Source organism: Pongo abelii, chromosome 10, assembly GCF_028885655.2.
Source record: "Pongo abelii isolate AG06213 chromosome 10, NHGRI_mPonAbe1-v2.0_pri, whole genome shotgun sequence".
NCBI classification, from domain to species: domain Eukaryota; kingdom Metazoa; phylum Chordata; class Mammalia; order Primates; family Hominidae; genus Pongo; species Pongo abelii.
Genome location: NC_071995.2, coordinates 48,898,348 through 48,916,849, shown reverse-complemented (window position 1 = coordinate 48,916,849; position 18,502 = coordinate 48,898,348). Strand labels below are relative to the sequence as shown.

General features: G+C 41.9%; 2 protein-coding genes across 15 annotated transcripts in view; both read left to right on the top strand.

The window, feature by feature from the left end:
• TFCP2 (transcription factor CP2) overlaps window positions 1-18,502 on the top strand; it is a 79,846-nt gene that overhangs the window by 40,689 nt on the left and 20,655 nt on the right. For all 14 annotated transcript variants that reach the window (XM_063711781.1, XM_063711778.1, XM_063711777.1 and 11 more), the window contains 3 exons: window positions 14,148-14,299; window positions 15,163-15,239; window positions 16,490-16,595. In XM_063711781.1, coding sequence (XP_063567851.1) covers window positions 14,148-14,299; window positions 15,163-15,239; window positions 16,490-16,595 — 335 coding nt within the window. The remainder of the gene's footprint in view (window positions 1-14,147; window positions 14,300-15,162; window positions 15,240-16,489; window positions 16,596-18,502) is intronic.
• LOC103892039 (prohibitin 1-like) lies at window positions 6,499-8,566 on the top strand. The gene is made up of 2 exons (XM_063711784.1): window positions 6,499-7,661; window positions 7,817-8,566. The coding sequence occupies exons 1-2, from the start codon at window positions 7,581-7,583 to the stop codon at window positions 8,303-8,305; spliced, it is 570 nt and encodes a 189-aa protein (XP_063567854.1). The 5' UTR covers window positions 6,499-7,580; the 3' UTR covers window positions 8,306-8,566.

Sequence of the window (18,502 nt, the reverse complement as noted above, 5' to 3'; positions counted from 1 at the left end):
GGACATTCAAGATGGCTCACTTACATGTTTGATGCTGGGCTCTGCTGGGACACTGGGTTGGCTGGAGCTCACTCTCTTTCCATGTAGTCTCAGGGTCTCCCCCTCTCCACTGAGCCACTCCATGTGGTTGCTTCAACAGAGTAGCCAGACTTCTTACTAGCAGTTCAGGGTTCCCAAAAGTGCAAAGGTAAAAGCTAGCAATCCTTCTTAAAGACTAGACCCGGCCAGGCACGGTGGCTCATGCCTGTAATCCCAGCACTTTGGGAGGCAGAGGCAGGTGGATCACGAGGTCAGGAGTTCGAGACCAGCCTGGCCAGCATGGTGAAACCCCCATCTCTACTAAAAATACAAAAAATTAGCCGGACATGGTGGTACATGCCTGTAATCCCAGCTACTCGGGAGACTGAAGCAGGAGAATCACTTGAACCCAGGAGATGGAGGTTGCAGTGGGCCGAGATGGCACCACTGTACTCTAGCCTGGGCGATAAAGCGAGACTCTGTCTAAAAAAAAAAAAAAAAAAAAAAGACTAATCCCTAAACCAGAACTTGCACACTGCTAATTCTTTCACATTCTTGTTGTTAAAGCAAGTTACCAGCCCAGATCCAGTGTGGAAGGAGTGCTGCGAAAGGGTGTGAATACAAAGAACTGTGGTCATCTGAGACCATCTTTGGAGATTAGCTGCCAAAGGCACATTTAGCAGCCTAGTGATGAAATCTCGGGTGGTTTTTGTGATGTTTAAAACTTAAGACTACATTTGGATTATTTAGGCTTCATTTATATTCATTTCCCCCACAACCAGTTGTTCCTCTATTTTAGCATTTGTTCTATTACAGTTAGATAGGAACTATCTAGCAAGTGTTTTTAGCTGAAAGTTAGGCATAAATGAAAAAGAACTTAGTTGTAAATTCATTAGGGAGAAGTGAGTACAAAATAGAGAATAGATGATGTCATAAACTTTGTGTTTAAATAAGTAGTAAGAACTTAAAAAGATATACCAATTATTTACTGCTGCTGAAACACTGAAGACCAAAAGAACAGAAAAAGGAGAGGAAAGAAGGAAAATAAAATAATTTTATTTTTAAAAATCAGTGTGTGGTTTTTCAAACTTAGAATAGTAGCTGGTATTAGTAGGTAATAAATCTTTGAATGACTAAAGTTTTCTTTTCAAAAGAGGAGTTATTCAAGGCCACCTTGAGTGAAAAAAATTATTTTTAAAGGGAGTTATCGGTATTTCAGAAAATACATACTTTACTCAGCTTGTTCATAGACAGTTTAGAAGATCTAAGAGTATCATTCATTATACTGAGAGCATAGTTCATCTTTGGCCAAGTAGATGTTCATAAGATGTAGACATTCTCTGAGAACTGAAAACCTTTTATATCTTAACTTCAACCAAGAATACCATTTTTAGGAATTGTTTGTGATAGAAAAAAACTATACCGATGGGCCTGTTACATTTGGTATATAGAAGATTTAGTATGCCTTAGATGTTATCTATACCTTTATTATAATTTGTCAATTTGTCTAGTCCTTGTTTTTTTTTTTTTGAAACAGAGTCTTGCTCTGTCCCCCGGGCTGGAGTGCAGTGGCGCGATCTCAGCTCACTGCAAGCTCCGCCTCCCGGGTTCACGCCATTCTCCTGCCTCAGTCTCCCTAGTAGCTGGGACTACAGGCGCCCGCCACCATGCCCAGCTAATTTTTTATATTTTTTTTTAGTAGAGACGGGGTTTCACCGTGTTGGCCAGGATGGTCTTGATCTCCTCACCTCGTGATCTGCCCGCCTCGGCCTCTCAAAGTGCTGGGATTACAGGCATGAGCCACTGCGCCCAGCCTGTGTCTAGTCCTTGTTTTGTCATGGCAAGTACACAAATGTACAAATAATTTTTTTTTTTTTTTGAGATGGAGTCTCACTCTATCACCCAGGCTGGAATGCAGCGGCGCGATCTCGGCTCACTGCAACCCCTGCCTCCCAGGGTTCAAATGATTCTCCTGCCTCAGCCTCTCGAGTAGCTGGGATTACAGGCACCTGCCACCATGCCCAGCTAGTTTTTATATTTTCAGTAGAGATGGGGTTTCGCCATGTTGGCCAGGCTGGTCTTAAACTCCTGACCTCAGGTGATTCACCTGCCTCGGCCTCCCAAAGTACTAGGAATACAGGCGTGAGCCATCGTGCCTGGCCAGTTTTTTTTTTTTTAAGTACAGACAGATTTCTAGCCAGTTAGTTTAGCCAGTATATAGGCTTTTATAGTTATCATTTGGCTCTGCCTTCTATAGCAGATGGAGAATATGCTTTGGACTTTGTAATAGCAGTGAACTGGTGATATTTCCTATCAGAGGACACTATATGCCAGTTAGCATTTTCTAAGAATAAATAGGATCCCTAAACACAGTCCAATGCAGCTTCTTTTTTTTTGATACGGAGTCTTGTTCTGTCACCCAGGCTGGAATGTAGTAGCATGATCTTGGCTCGCTGCAGCCTCTGCCTCCCAGGTTCAAGCGATTCTCCTGCCTCAGCCTCCTGAGTAGCTGAGATCACAGACGCACACCACTATGCCCAGCTAATTTTTGTATTTTTAGTAGAGACAGGGTTTCACCATGTTGGCCAGGCTGGACTTGAACTCCTGACCTCAGGTGATCCACCCGCCTCATTCTCCCAAAGTCCTGGGATTACAGGTGTGAGCCACTGCGCCCGGCCAACAGCTTCTTTTTTTAATGTTATTTTTGTGTTTGTAGGTTTTTTGTGATGGGGTCTCATTCTGTTGCCCAGGCTGGAGTGCAGTGGCACAGTCATGGCTCACTGTGACCTTCAGGCTCAAGCAATCCTCCTACCTCAGCCTCCCAATTAACTGGGATTACAGATGCACAGAACCATGCCCAGCTAATTTAACAATTTTTTTTGTAGAGATGGGGTCTTATTTTTTACCCATGCTGGTCTCAAACTACTGGTCTCAAGCAGTCCTCCTGCCTCAGCCTCCCAAATTGCTGGGATTATAGGTGTGAGCCACTGTGCCTGGCCCCAATGAAGCTGCTGCTTTTTTTTTTTTTTTTCCCCAGTTTTAGAACATTTTTATCCTGCCAAAAAGACTCCCAGTGCCCATTTTCCTTGCAGTGCAGCTTCTAATACCCGAACAGTCTCACAACATTTAGTCTTTTTAGAATACTAAAATCATAGAACTGATTGGGAGGCCCTTTTAAAGAGGTCAACTCATCCAACCCTGAGCTATTTAAATCTCTTTACAGAACAGAACTAAAAAGACTTCTTTGCTTCAGCGATCCTCTTTCCCTTCAGTTACTCTACATGTGACATGACTTTAGGTCACCTCACTTACTCTTATCTCTCTCCTTAGATTTTTTTTTTTTGAGATGGAGTCTTTCACTGTCGCCTGAGCTGGAGTGCAGTGGCACGATCTCGGCTCACTGCAACCTCCACCTCCCGGGTTCAAGAGATTCTCCTGCCTGAGCCTCCCGAGTAGCTGGGATTACAGGCGCCTGCCACAATCACCAGCTAATTTTTTGTATTTTTAGTAGAGATGGGGTTTCACCATGTTGGCCAGGCTGGTCTCGAACTCCTGACCTCGTGATCCGCCCACCTCAGCCTCCCAAAGTGCTGGGATTACAGGCATGAGCTACCGGGCCTGGACTCTCCTTAGATTTTTTAAGTCCTCTCAAATTTGTACACTCAGAACTAAGTATATTCAAATGTAGTCTGATTTGCATAGAGAATGACATTTTCTTCATTCAGACTTTGTTTTTAATGAAACCTGATATCAGTGATTTTGGCAGCTGTAACACACTGTTTGTCTCTTTGAAATAGACTTTTTTAAAAGCCTAGTTGTTTCTCACTGTCTTGTGCCATTTTGTTGTTATTGTTGATTTTTTTGTTCTAAGCTTATGACTTTATATTTATCCTTATTAAATATGATCCCCTTAAATTTAGCCTCCTGTTCCAGCCACTTAGAATTACTTAAAAAGTTGATTATGTCATACAGGGTATTTACTTTCCCATCCCAGATACCTGTCATTTGCACATTTGATCGTCCTCCTTTCCATATTCTCATCCAAGTCATTTATAAAAAATGTTACAAAGGACAGGTTGCTCTGGGCCCCTGTTGCATACTACTGAGCCTTCTTCCAGATTTATCTGCAATCTTTAGGTACAGTTGTATAGTTGTCTGTGAAGCCACTTAACTTTTAAGTTTAAAAATTCATATTTTTTCACCTTGCACAGTGATATCAAGAGAGACTTTATTTTATGCCTTGCTGAAATCCAGATACTATATTTATGCCTCTAGCATTTGCTGGCCTAACCATATAAAAAAAGGAAAATGGAGTTTGGTTATGGTTTCTAGATGTTCCTGATACTAGTTTTTTTAATGAACTATTCTTTTAGTAACCTATTCTTCAGTCTTGCTTGTGCTACACGTCACATCAACTCTGGTATAAGGTACGGGGAATATATTCTCCCTTCTTTTTGAAAATTGTTTCTGCAGGCTGGGCATGGTAGCTCACGCCTGTAATTCCAGCACTTTGGGAGGCTGAGTTGGGTGGATCACTTGAGGTCAGGAGTTCGAGACCAGCCTGGCCAACATGGTGAAACCCCATCTCTACTAAAATACAAAAATTAGCTGGGCATGGTGGTGCGCACATGTAATCCCAGCTACTCAGGAGGCTGAGGCAGGAGAATTGCTTGAACCCAGGAGGCAGAGGTTGCGGTGAGCCGAGATCGCACCACTGCACTCCCTCCTGGACAACAGTGAAACTCCGTCTCAAAAAAAAAAAAGAAAAGAAAAGAAAATTGCTTCTGCAGACACACAAAGCTAATGTGATATTTGGGATTATTAGAATCATGAGATTTGTCTGGGTTTCCAAAGTGTCACTCATGGGTCTCATCTGCAGATTCTTCAAGTTCTCTGGTGTAGAATTCATCCAGGAATTTTTTATTCATTTAGAGAGATAGGCACCCTTTGACAGTCTCCTTATTTATCTTGGTCACTAATCCACTTTTCCTAATATTTCTTCTTTTCTTTCTACTTTCAAGATGATTTTTCTTGACAGAAAAGGTAGAAGAAAAACAGGAATTGAGATGTTCTGTCTCTGCTTTATATTAATTAGTAATATGCCTTTTACATCAAAGAGTGGGCCTGTGCCTTCCTTACCTTTTTTGCAAGTCTCAGCACATTCTGGGCTTCAGCTTCAGTTTCCTTCTTGATGACACATCAGTGCAATTTTTAAAAATAGTTTCTTTCTTTTTATATATATTGTGTATGTCTGTCTAATTCTGAGTTGATTGGTGAGCTTTCCAGCTAGTCTCTTTAGATAAGCCCCCTCTTTTTTCCCCCTCTATGTTAAATAATGTGAGATTGCCAGAATTTCATTTTTGAGAACCTCAATCCTGTTGTCTTCCCTTTTAGCACCTCAGACTTAGGTCCTATCTTTAGCACCTCAGCCTTAGGTTTGGTTGAAGACTGTTTTCAGAGTCTAGTTGCTACATCTGGCTGTGCCCCTTGCCCTTCTGCCTGCCTATCTGTCTTGGTTGTTTTCTTTTGAGGCATCCGCTACTTCTTTTCTGATCAATTTCTTCTTATTCAGATTAGGTTCCAAATTATAATTCTACTCATTTTTTCTCCCTTCTGGATGATAGAATAATTAGCGAGGCAAATTTTAAAAATCATATATGCTGCTTTTTAGTTGAATGAGATTTTTCAGTAGCAGAAATCTTTTATCATCACTGGCTTTATGGTAAAACCACAGGGCCATCTCTTCTTGCCAGGTCTTCTCCCTGATCTGACCTTACATCCTTCCCACAAATCCCAGAAAATCAATCTATTTTCTTAAAGTTGTTATGGCCAATTGTTTGCTGGAGATTTTTTTTCTTTTGAAGCTGGCCTCAGAGTAGAGTGTAGTCTCTTCAGCTGTTGCCCTTTCATGCTGTAGCTAACATAGGGATGTTAGCATGCTTTTGTTTCAAATGCCTTATTCTCATTTAGTGGAGGCTAAATGAGGGTTACAAATAGGAAAGTTGAAGTTCATGACATCTTATTGTCCCAAGTTAGTTTCTAAGTTCCTTAGATGCTATCTACTGCCTTTCTTACTCAAGGTAACACTCTTCAACCCTCTCCTTCTCCCTTTTCTAGGCTCTTTCTAGAACAGAGCATCTCGAACAGGTGGTAGGCCTGAAGGAAGAAAGCTAAACCACAGTTATGAATTAGTAGAGACCATTCAGGGCTGCCTTTTCTCAAAAGGGTAATTTATACCTCAGGGGACCATGAAGCAGCTCTTTGTGGAATCCTAGTTACATTTAAGAAAGATCACTCCTGATATTGCTTCTGTTCCTCTTACTTTCACTCAATTGCTTTCTGCTATGCCTCCATGCTCAGGTGTGGATTTCCATTTAGAGGTGTACATTTTTAACATACACTCAACTTATCCTTTTAACAGGTATGATTTCTATATCTTTTCTTTCTTTTTTTTTTTTTTTTTTTTTTTTTTGAGACAGAGTCTCGCTCTGTCGCCCAGGCTGGAGTGCAGTAGCACAATCTCGGCTCAGTACAAGCTCCGCCTCCCGGGTTCACGCCATTCTCCTGCCTCAGCTTCCCGAGTAGCTGGGACTACAGGCGCCCAACACCACGCCCGGCTAATTTTTGTTGTCTTTTTTAGTAGAGACGGGGTTTCACCATGTTAGCCAGGATGGTCTCGATCTCCTGACCTCGTGATCCACCCGCCTCAGCCTCCCAAAGTGCTGGGATTACAGGCGTGAGCCACCGTGTCTGGCCAGTTTTTGCATTTTTAGTAGAGGCGGGGTTTCACCATGTTGGCCAGGATGGTCTTGATCTGCTGACCTCATGATCCGCCCACCTCAGCCTCCCAAAGTGCTGGGATTACAGGCATGAGCCACCACGCCCAGCCTGTGATTTCTATATCTTTATATTTTGACCAGAGATAGGGTAAGATCAAAAATTCCAAAATGATCATAGTGTATATAGTGCTGAGTATTCTGGTGAATGCAAACAACCTGTCAAAGGACAGAATTACAGCAAATTTAAAAGATCTCAATTGGCTTTCTTTGTGATTCTGGAATTGAGCAAGACATTATTCTGTAAAACACAGTAATTGTTCCCGTGAGCTGAGCAGAAGAGGTTAGACAGAAGGGCTAAAGAAAGCAGAAGCAAAGAACACAGTATATTAGTTACTTTTCAATTAGTTACTTTTTCTTATAAGGCTGGGAGAGGGAGACAGAACAATAGTTACTTAGTTTCTTATAAGGCTGCCAGAGGGAGACAGAACAATAGTTACTTAGTTTCTTATAAGGCTGGGAGAGGGAGACAGAACAATAGAAAAATAACTGATTGATTCATATGGAGGTCAGAGTGGAAGCAGGTGTGAGAGGGTCCCACAGAAGAAAACGTGGCAGCCAAAGTGTTTGAGTCCACGTAAGTTTGGCTTGGCCTTAGCTGTTGCAGGAGGCCTGTGAACTCTGCCTTATATATAATGTGGATGTTGGGCACAGAGCTGTCATCTTTGACTGATTCCAGGACAAAAATGACAGGACATTGTGGTAGGGGACTCACTTTCTCATCCCATGGGTACAGAAACCAATTATCTTTGCCTTTCTCCACCACGTAATGTACCGGTCATCACTGGTAGCAAAGATTTACAGAATGTCAGCATCACACTGGGAAGGAAGGAAGGAAGGAGGAAGGAAGGAAAGAAGGAAGGAAGGAAGGAAAGAAGGAAGGAAGGAAGGAAATAAATGGGTATCTTTGCCTTTCTCCACCACGTAATGTACCAGTCATCACTGGTAGCAAAGATTTACAGAATGTCAACATCACACTGCGCGTCATCTTCCAGCCTGTTGCTAGCCAGCTTCCTCACATCTTCACCAGCATCGGAGAGGACTATGATGAGCCTGTGCTGACGTACATCATGACCAAGATCCTCAAGTTAGTGGTGGCTCGCTTTGATGCTGGAGAAGTAATCACTCAGAGAGAGCTGGTCTCCAGGCAGGTGAGCAACGACCTTACAGAGCAAGCAGCCACATTTGGGCTCATCCTGGACGACGTGTTCTTGACATATCTGACCTTTGGGAAGGAATTCACAGAAGCAGTGGAAGCCAAACAGGTGGCTCAGCAGGAAGCAGAGAGGGCCAGATTTGTGAAGGAAAAGGCTGAGCAGCAGAAAAAGGCGGCCGTGATCTCTGCTGAGGGCAACTCCAAGGCAACCGAGCTGATTGCCAACTCACTGGCCACCTCGGGGGACGGCCTGATTGAGCTGTGCAAGTTGGAAGCCACGGAGGACATTGCGTAATAGCCCTCACGCTCTCGGAACATGACCTACCTGCCGGCGGGGCAGTCCGCTCCTCCGGCTGCCCCATGAGGGCCTACCCTGCCTGCACCTCCGCAGGCTGACTGAGCCACAGCCCCAATGATTCTTAACACTGCCTTACCCCCCCACCCCAGAAATCACTGAAATTTCATAATTGGCTTAAAGTGAAGGAAATAAAAGTAAAATCACTTCAGAACTCTTAAAAAAAAAAAAAAAAAAGAAGAAAAGAAAAAAATAACCAATTTGTTGGGCCAGGTGGCTCATGCCTGTAATTCTAGCACTTTGGGAGGCTAAGAGAGAAGATCTTGAGCTCAGGAGTTCAAGACCAGTCTGAGCAACGTGATGAGACCCCATCTCTACAAAAAATTTAAGAATTAGCCAGACATGGTGGTGCACACCTGTAGTCCCAGCTCCTTGGGAGGCTGAGGCTTGGAGGATCCCTTGAACCCAGGAATTGAAGGCAGCAGTGAGCTTTGATCACGCCACTGTACCCCATCCTGGGTGACAGAGTGAGACTCCCTCAAAAAAGAGAAAAAAAAGAAAAGTAGCTGGTTGGTTAACATCAGGTTACTTCAGGCTACTGTTTTTGTGTGAGGATTAAAGCAGAGGGAACTTCATTATCATGCTGTTTGAAGATTTAAACTGTCCTGTTCGGGAAATTAGGTGTTCTCTCTCTCCTGATTTCTTAGAAGATAACATAGCTTAGTTTAGGCTTAGCGATGTAGACCTTAAGGTGAATGACTCCATTTTTATTTTTAGTCTGCCTTGTTGGGGCCTAGTATAGGAGTTTAGTGGCCTCCTATAATTTTTATTTCACAAAACAAAAGTATACATCATATCAGTGAATATTTGCTAAGGACAGGAAAGAGAAGTCTTCTTTTCAAATAGCTTGTGGTTCATTGAAATGAATTAATCCAGGCACAGTGGCTCATGCCTGTGATCCCAACACTTTGGGAGAAGAGGTGGGAGGATTACTTGAGGCTTGGAGTTTGAGACCACTCTGGGCAACATAGCAAGACCTCCATTTCTACAAAAAATAAAAATAAAAATAATGAATTAAATGCATAAAGCAATTAGAAAATATAATAAAATGTTAAATTATACATTGGCAGCAACTACTTAGAATCTACCAGAATGGGCTTGGGTTTTCCTTTTCTAAACTCACCTCTGAGGAAGAGCAGACTTTTGTATTTCCAAAATTGTTTCTTTCTGGATGCACTTGTTTTTGTTTTGGTATAAATAGGGGCCTAGAATTATATTTACAGTGACCTTTAACCTCTGTCTCTAGGAATGTGGAACTGAATGATACTTTTGCTCCCGCAGCAGACTAAAAGAAATGCGGTGTAGCAAGAATATGAATAATTGAAATATGTTTGGGGTTTATAGATCTTAAACTCTTTGATGAGGAAATACAGTCTTGTGTATTTGGTTTGGCTGTACTGTTTTGAGTTAATTTTAGGGGTAACTTTGAGAATCAGTTTTAAAATTCCAGCCCCAGATGACAGTCCTTTGCTTAGTCATGGGTTAGGTGTAGTGCCACATGATCCTGAGAAGACTAGGAATGGTTGCTGTTTATTAACCTTGGTTGGTAATGATACTTGAGAAGAAAAAATAACCACGCTACATTCATAAAGGTTGAACTGTTGCTGTGTTTCAAAATTCTGTTTGCCTTGAAATCTGGTAATCTTTACTAATCTTTTAAGGAATCATCAGATGTGATGTATTTGAGAATGATAAGGCAGTAAAGGCTTAGAAATGCTAACACTGTGTTAAGTTTTGTGGTGTTTTACTTTATTTTCTATACTTTTTGTTATGAGAGCACTGGTAACTTCCTGATCTTGAGAAATAAAAGAACTAGAACAGAGTAATTTTTTAGAAAACTCTGTTTCTACAGTTGTAAATAGTCTCAAGGGAACAATAATATGTTTCATGTGGAAAAAAATTAATATGGACAGGAAGAAGGATTCCCTCAACATTCTCCACTCTTAACTCATATGAGCAAAGCCTAAGCAAAAGAAAGTGCCTTTTGTGTTTCTGGCCTTTGAAATATTTTTTAACGATTAGAAAATTGTTTCATAGGCCGGGTATGGTGGCTCACACCTGTAATCCCAGCACTTTGGGAGGCCGAGGTGGGCAGATTACCTGAGGTGAGGAGTTCGAGACCAGCATGGCCAACATGGTGAAACCCTGTCTCTACTAAATATATAAAAATTAGCTGAGCGTGGTAGCAGGTGCCTGTAATCCCAGCTACCCGGGAAGCTGAGGCAGGAGAATCACTTGAACCCAGGAGGCAGAGGTTGCAGTGAGCCGAGATGGTGTCACTGCACTCCAGCCTGGGTGACAGAGGGAGACTCTGTCTCAAAAAAAAAAAAAAAGAAAAGAAAAAAAATAAAACTGTTTCATGAAAACTGGTTTGCATCTAGTCTTTCTGGATTCAAATAATAACATTGTTATTCAGACATCAACAGAAAGAAAAATTTTCTTCTCTTCCACCCCTCCGTTTTTTAGTGTTCATGCCAGTAAATTTTTATTATACCTGTGTGTGAAGTCAATAATCAGAACATTTGCTACTTGTTTTATTGTCCAGTAACAATTTATAATATTGTCTGTAAAATTCACAAGAGTGTAGTCAACTTTCTGTCAATAGTGTCTTTGCCTGAAGGTAGTGACCCTGTAATCTGATGTGTTGGGGAAAATGTGTATATAGTTGAGGGATATAGGTACATATAAAGAATTGCTTTTTCATCTGTGAATGGTTAAAAAAAAAAAGCATTTTTGTCTCTTTAGAAGCTTACTATTTAAATTATAGGTAAAGATTTCAATGTATTCCATTTTGAACATGGGGAATGTTAACAAGAATCACTGGGCTGGGTGTGGTGGTTCATGCCTATAATCACAGCACTTTGGGAGGCTGAGGCGGGCAGATCACTTGAGGTCAGGAGTTTGAGACCAGCCGGGTCAACATGGTGAAACCTCATCTCTACTAAAAATAAAAAAGTTTGCCGGGTGTGGTGGCGTGCGCCTGTAGTCCCAGCTACTTGGGAGTCTGAGGCAGGAGAATCACTTGAACCCGGGAGGTGGAGGTTGCAGTGAGCCGAGATCGTGCCACTGCACTCAAGCCTGGGAGACAGAGCGAGACTGTCAAAAAAAAAAAAAAAAAAATCATTGGATTCCTGACTTCTCATCTTTTGGGGGAATATTTTTTTTCTTTTGAGATGGAGTCTCACTCTGTCTCCCGGGCTTCAGTGCAGTGGTACGATCTCGGCTCACTGCAACCTCCACCTCCCAGGTTCAAGCAATTCTCCTGCCTCAGCCTCCCAAGTAGCTGGGACTAGGCGTGCACCAACGCGCCCGGCTAATTTTTGTGCTTGTAGTGGAGACGGGGTTTTACTATGCTAGCCAGGCTGGTCTCAAACTCCTGACCTCAAGTGATCTGCCCCCCTTGGCCTCCCAAAGTGCTGGGATTACAGGCATGAGCCATACCGTGCCTAGCCAAGGGAATCTTAATTGTTTCTTTTATTTCATGTACCCTCTTCCTTTTCTTTTGTACCCAGAAGTACTCTGTGGCCTATGTATATTTTTTCTTATTTTAAAAAAACTTTACTGTGGAAAATTTCAAACATATACAAAGTAAACAGTATAATATGATGAACCCTCTTGTACTCATCATCACCTTGCTTTAACATGTTACTACTCTTTTTACCTTTTTTTTTGGAGACACAATCTCGCTATGTCGCCCAGGCTGGAGTGCAGTGGCACAATCTTGGCTCAAGCGATTCTCGTGCCTCAGCCTCCGACATAGCAGGGATTACAGATGTGTGTCTCCACACCCATCTAATTTTTGTATTTTTATTAATAGTAGAGATGGGGTTTCACCATGTTGGCCAGGCTGGTCTTGAACTCCTGGCCTCAAGTGATCCACCTGCCTTGGCCTCCCAAAGTGCTGGAATTACAGCCATGAGCCACCACACCTAGCCCTGTTTTATTATTTTTACTTCTACCTATTCCCCATCCTCTACTCAATAATTTTTTTTAAGGTAAAATTCATATACAATGAGATGCAAAAATAAGCTGTTACAGTTACAACTGTGTAGCAGACCTATCATAGTATAATACATTTTTATCTCCCTACAAAGTTCCCTTATATACCTTCCAAGTCATCCCCTGCCCCACCAGGAAACCATTGTTCTCTATGGCTCTGCCTGTTTTAGACTGTCATATAGACAGAACCATGCATTACGCATTCTTTGTGTCCAGCTTTTTTTGTCGAGCATTATATCTGTGAGATTCATCCGTGTTGCATTCCTTTGTTTCACTGAGTAGTCCATTGTATGGATATACCATGGTTTGTACATCCGTTCTCTTACTCATGAACATTTAGGTTCTTTCCAGTTTTTTTTTGTTGTTGTTGTTGTTTTTGAGACAGAGTCTTGCTTTGTTGCCCAGGCTGGAGTGCAGTGCCGCGATCTCAGCTCACTGCACCTCTGCCTCCTGAGGTCAAGTGATTCTCCTGCCTCAGCCTCCCAAGTATCTGGGACCACAGGCATGTGCCACCACACCCAGCTAATTTTTGTATTTTTGGTAGAGACGGGGTTTCACCCTGTTGGCCAGGCTGGTCTCAAACTCCTGACCTCAGGTGATCCACCCGCCTTGGCCTCCCGAAGTACTGGGATTACAGGCGCGAACACCTGGCCTAGTTTTTGCTTTTATGCTGTGAACATTTATAACAAGTCTTGGGTGGACTTATGTTTTCATTTTTCTTGGATAAGTACCAGTGAGTGGAATTGCTGGGTCAATAGATGCATGGTTAATTTAATTTAATTTTTTTAATTAATTTTTTTTTTTTGAGATGGAGTTTCGCTTTTGTTGCCCAGGCTGGAGTGCAATGGCACCATCTCAGCTCACTGCAACCTCCACCTCCCAGGTTCAAGCAATTCTCCTTCCTCAGCCTCTCGAGTAGCTGGGATTACAGGCATGCGCCACCACTCCCAGCTAATTTTGTGTTTTTAGTAGAGACAGGGTTTTGCCATGTTGGTCAGGCGGGTTTCCACCTCCAGACCTCAGGTGATCTGCCCGCCTTGGCCTCCCAAATTGCTGGGATTACAGGCGTGAGCCACTGTGCCTGGCTGCATGTTTAATTTTATAAAAAACTGCCAAACCTTTTCCTAAAGTGTTTTATGTCATTGTACATTGCTACTGACAAAAGGATGAGAGTGTGGTTTTATATTCCCACTGACAAAGGATGGGTATGTGTCTTTGGTTTGCAAGTTTAGATAAACTGAAAGATACAAAAAGCTTTTTCTTAGAGGAAATGGCTTGTAGGAACATCTCAATATTAGTTGTTATTCCACAGAATGTAAGATGACCTTGAAATATATACTTGTTATTGATTTGTCCTTTTCATGTGGCTTCTAAGGAATTGTAGAAGTTATTTTAGTCCTTATAGTAAATCAGCTGATATGGTTATATAGATAGTATAGTTGTTGCCTTTCTGAGAATGAAGACATTACTGAGTGTCCTAGATTTATACATTTTAGAACTCTGTTTATAATTTCCAGAGTCCTTTTGGGAACCCCTGTCTATGATTCCTAGAAACAGTCTCTTTAACACTTAGTGGTTTTAGCAGTGAATATCTCTCATCACCCACACTATTGTGGTCACGGGGATATCACAGCAGGTAATCTAAATGGAATTGTTGGGATGTAACTCCACCAAGGTGAGTAATGTTTATGGCTTTCCAAAGCATTGCAGTTAAATTATTCAGCAATAAACCTGCCTCTGCACCATTGCCAGGTATTAATGTGAGTCATTTGTTTTATTTTAGTGATGTCCTCGCATTGCCCATTTTTAAGCAAGAAGAGTCGAGTTTGCCTCCTGATAATGAGAATAAAATCCTGCCTTTTCAATATGTGCTTTGTGCTGCTACCTCTCCAGCAGTGAAACTCCATGATGAAACCCTAACGTATCTCAATCAAGGTTAGATGCTTCCTCATTCATTAGTACTATTGCTGGCCTACTGTATTTATGATTTTTTTTTTTGAGACAGCGTCGCCCAGGCTGGAGTGTAGTGGTGCCATCTTGGCTCACTGCAAGCTCCGCCTCCCGGGTTCACACCATTCTCCTGCCTCAGCCTCCCGAGTAGCTGGGACCACAGGCGACCCACCACCACACCCGGCTAATTTTTTTGTATTTTTAGTAGAGACAGGGTTTCACCATGTTAGCCAGGATGATCTCGATCTCCTGACCTCATGATCCACCTGCCTCAGCCTCCCAAAGTGCTGGGATTACAGGCGTGAGCCACCGTGCCCGGCCATTTATGATGTTTTATTAGGTACACTTATATGTAAAAACTTAGATCTTTCTAGTGTGGCCTATCAAACTAGAAGTCCTACTTCAGAGATTTGAGTTCTAATGCCATACTTGATATCTGTTAGTAGCTTCTTTTGTTTAGCTGTCCATTTTTAGTGTCCAGCTTCCTCTTCCTAATCATGTTCCCTGGACACTCCCATTGGTTACTGTCTGAGAAGTATTACTCTACCTGGCTCTATTATTTACCAATTGTGTGGCCTTGGACAAGTGGCTAAAACTCTTTTAAGTTTCAATTTCTTTGTCTGTAAAATGGGATTGATAATACCTTAGAAAGGTATATCGGTTAAATGAGATAATGTGTGACAATACTTAGCACAGTGCTGAGCATCTAGTAAAGGCTCCTGGTTGTTGTTACTAATATTAATAATATTATTATACTGTTGTATATTCAACCAACTGAATTTTATTCTTTCCGAATCTAGCAAAGTTAATTTATGGTGAATATAATATGTAATTACTTTTTCTTCTAGGACAGTCTTATGAAATTCGAATGCTAGACAATAGGAAACTTGGAGAACTTCCAGAAATTAATGGCAAATTGGTGAAGGTAAAACGAATAAATCATTCTTCTGTACAATATTGTTTACTAATCCTTTTGGGATTTTAAATTTTTTTGTTGTTGTTAATGTTCTTTTGCTTCCAGTGGCTTACTGGTATCTCTTGCCTGCAGTAATTTGTTGGCAGAGTAGTAAGCTGATGTGTTATTTCTTTGGGGTCAGAGTAAGCCCCAGTATTCACATGAATTTTTCAGAGCTATAGAAATAGAACGCTTACCACTCCCTGTCCAGGGTGATCACCCCTGGCTCAGTGAAGTTCTTTTGGGTGGAGTAAAGTAACCTCCTTGAGATCTTTAGAGAAGGCTCAGTGTCTTTTTTGATACTTAGTCTTATAGCGAGGAAAACAGAAGCTACTTTGATGAAGAGCAGTTCTCTTAGTCTAGATTAACAGTTAGGATTTTGATAATTCACAGCACAATTGAAACAGAGGAGTTTTGTCAAAAGGTGGTGGGAGGAATTAATAGGCACTTCTACAAAGTAAGGGTAACAAAAGGAAAGTTGATAGAAACAGGCTTTACCTACCCTCAGTGTTTACAGGTTGTATGGTGGGTTAGCAAGCGGGGGACTTGGTGAGTTTTTCATCTACATCTGAAGAGCGAAGCCAGATAGGCTCGTGGTATAACAGAAGAGGCATGCAGAAATGCTTCAGACAGGAGTACTTTATTCCTAGTTACCATCGGACTGAAGTTTAAGCCAAGTTTTAAATGTAGTACCAGTTAACTATAAAGATTCTATCTGAGAAATTGGCTGGGCGCGATGGCTCACGCCTATAGTCCCAGCACTTTGAGAGGCTGAGGCGGGCGGATCGCCTGAGGTTGGGAGTTTGAGACCAGCCTGACCAACATGGAGAAACCCTGTCTGTACAAAAAATACAAAATTAGTCAGGCATGGTAGCACATGCCTGTAATCCCAGCTACTCAGGAGACTGAGGCAGGAGAATTCCTTGAACCCGGGAGGCGGAGGTTGCGGTGAGCCGAGATCACACCATTGCACTCCGGCCTGGGCAACAAGAGCGAAATCTGTTTCAAAAAAAAATAAAAGATTATATCTGAGAAATTATAAAATTTTATCCTGAAATAGCACTTAGTATGGTATGGGTTTTAGAGTGAAACAGATCTTAAGAAAAATAATTTTAGATTGTGTTTAGAAACCAACTGGCAGTGAGTCCTGCTAGTTTTTCTTTGTCAGCACTGATTGTCAAGAGGTCTTGTTATCATCTGATCTTGTTGTATCCTTTTAGAGTATATTCCGTGTGGTGTTCCATGACAGAAGGCTTCAGTACACTGAGCATCAGCAGCTAGAGGGCTGGAGGTGGAACCGACCCGGAGACAGAATTCTTGACATAGGTGAGTTAAGAGAATCTATTGCCTAGGAAATGCCTTCAGCTATGGACCCAGAGTTGGTTTTCTTTATTTGACATTTACCTTGATTCATATGCTTGAGAGGCTCAATTAGTATAAACCTTGAAATTATTTACTAAGCATAAAAAATTTTAAGTAATACAAGTTAAAATGATATAAAAATTGAAGTTGGAAGTGTAAACACTTTAGTTCCATAGCAACTACAGGGTGATTTTGTTGTTTTTTAAGTTGTGGTAAGATATACATTACATAAAAGTTATCATTTTAACCATTTTTAAGTGAATAGTTCAGTAACATTAAGTACATTCACATTATTGTGTAACCATCACTATTATCCGTCTCCAGAACTTTTCTCATCTGCAAAACTGGAAGTCTGTACCTGTTAAACAACAACTCCCCATTCTCTCTTCTTCACAGCCCCTGGTAACCACTATTCTCCTTTCTGTCTCTATGAATTGGACTACTAAGTACTGCATAAATGAAATCATACAGTATTCATCATTTTGTGACTGGCATTTTTCACTTAGCATAATGTTTTCAAGGTTCATGGTGTAGCATACATTAGCATTTCCTTCCCATGTAAGGCTGAATAATATTCCATTGTGTGTATATAGCACACTTTGTTTATCCATTCATCCCATGATAAGCACTTAATTTGATTCAATTTCTTGGCTATTGTGAATAACGCTGCTGTGAACATGGATGTACAAATATGTGTTTGAGTCTCTGCTTTTAATTCTTTTGGATACATATCCAGAAATGGAATTGCTGGGTCATATGGTAACTCTATCTTAAATTTAAAATTTTTTTTAGAAACCACTATATTGTTTTCCACAGTGACTACACATTTTACATTTCTACCAGCAGTACTCAAAGGTTCCAACTTCGGCTGGGCGCGATGGCTCACGCCTGTAATCCCAAAACTTTGGGAGGCCAAGGCGGGCAGAACATGAGGTCAGGAAATCGAGACCATCCTGGCTAACACGGTAAAACCCCGTCTCCACTAAAAATACAAAAAAATTAGCCAGGCGTGGGGGCGGGCGCCTGTAGTCCCAGCTACCCGGGAGGCTGAGGCAGGAGAATGGTGTGAACCCAGGAGGCGGAGCTTGCAGTGAGCCAAGACCACGCCACTGCACTCCAGCCTGGGTGACAGAGCGAGACTCTGTCTCAAAGAAAAAAAAAAAAAAGGTTCCAATTTCTCCAATCCTTGCCAACACTTGTTGCTTTCCTTTTTTTTTTTTTTTTTCCTGAGACGGAGTTTCGCTCTTGTTGCCCAGGCTGGAGTACAATGGCGTGATATCAACTCACCACAACCTCTGCCCCCCAGGTTCAAGTGATTCTCCTGCCTCAGCCTCCGAGTAGCTGGGATTACAGGCATGCACCACCACACCCAGCTAATTTTTGTATTTTTGGTAGAGACGGGGTTTCACCATGTTGGCCAGGGTAGTCTCAATCTCTTGACCTCTTGATCTGCCCGCCTCAGCCTCCCAAAGTGCTGGGATTACAAGCGTGAGCCACCGCACCTGGCCTGTTGCTTTCTATTTTTTGATAATATCCATCCTGATGGTTGTGAAGTAGTGTCTCATTGTGGTTTTGATTTGCATTTCCCTGGTGATTAGTGATGTCAAGCATCTTTGTATGTGCTTATTGGCCATTTATATATTTTCTTTCTTTATTTATTTTTATTTATTTATTTAGTTAGTTTTGAGATGGAGTCTCCCTCTGTCGCCCAGGCTGGAGTGCAGTGGCACGATCTTGGCTTACTACAACTTCCACCTCCCGGGTTCAAGCGATTTTCCTGCCTCAGCCTCCCGAGTAGCTGGGATTACAGATGCCCGCCACCACACCCAGCTGATTTTTGTGTTTTAGTAGAGACGGTGTTTCGCCACGTT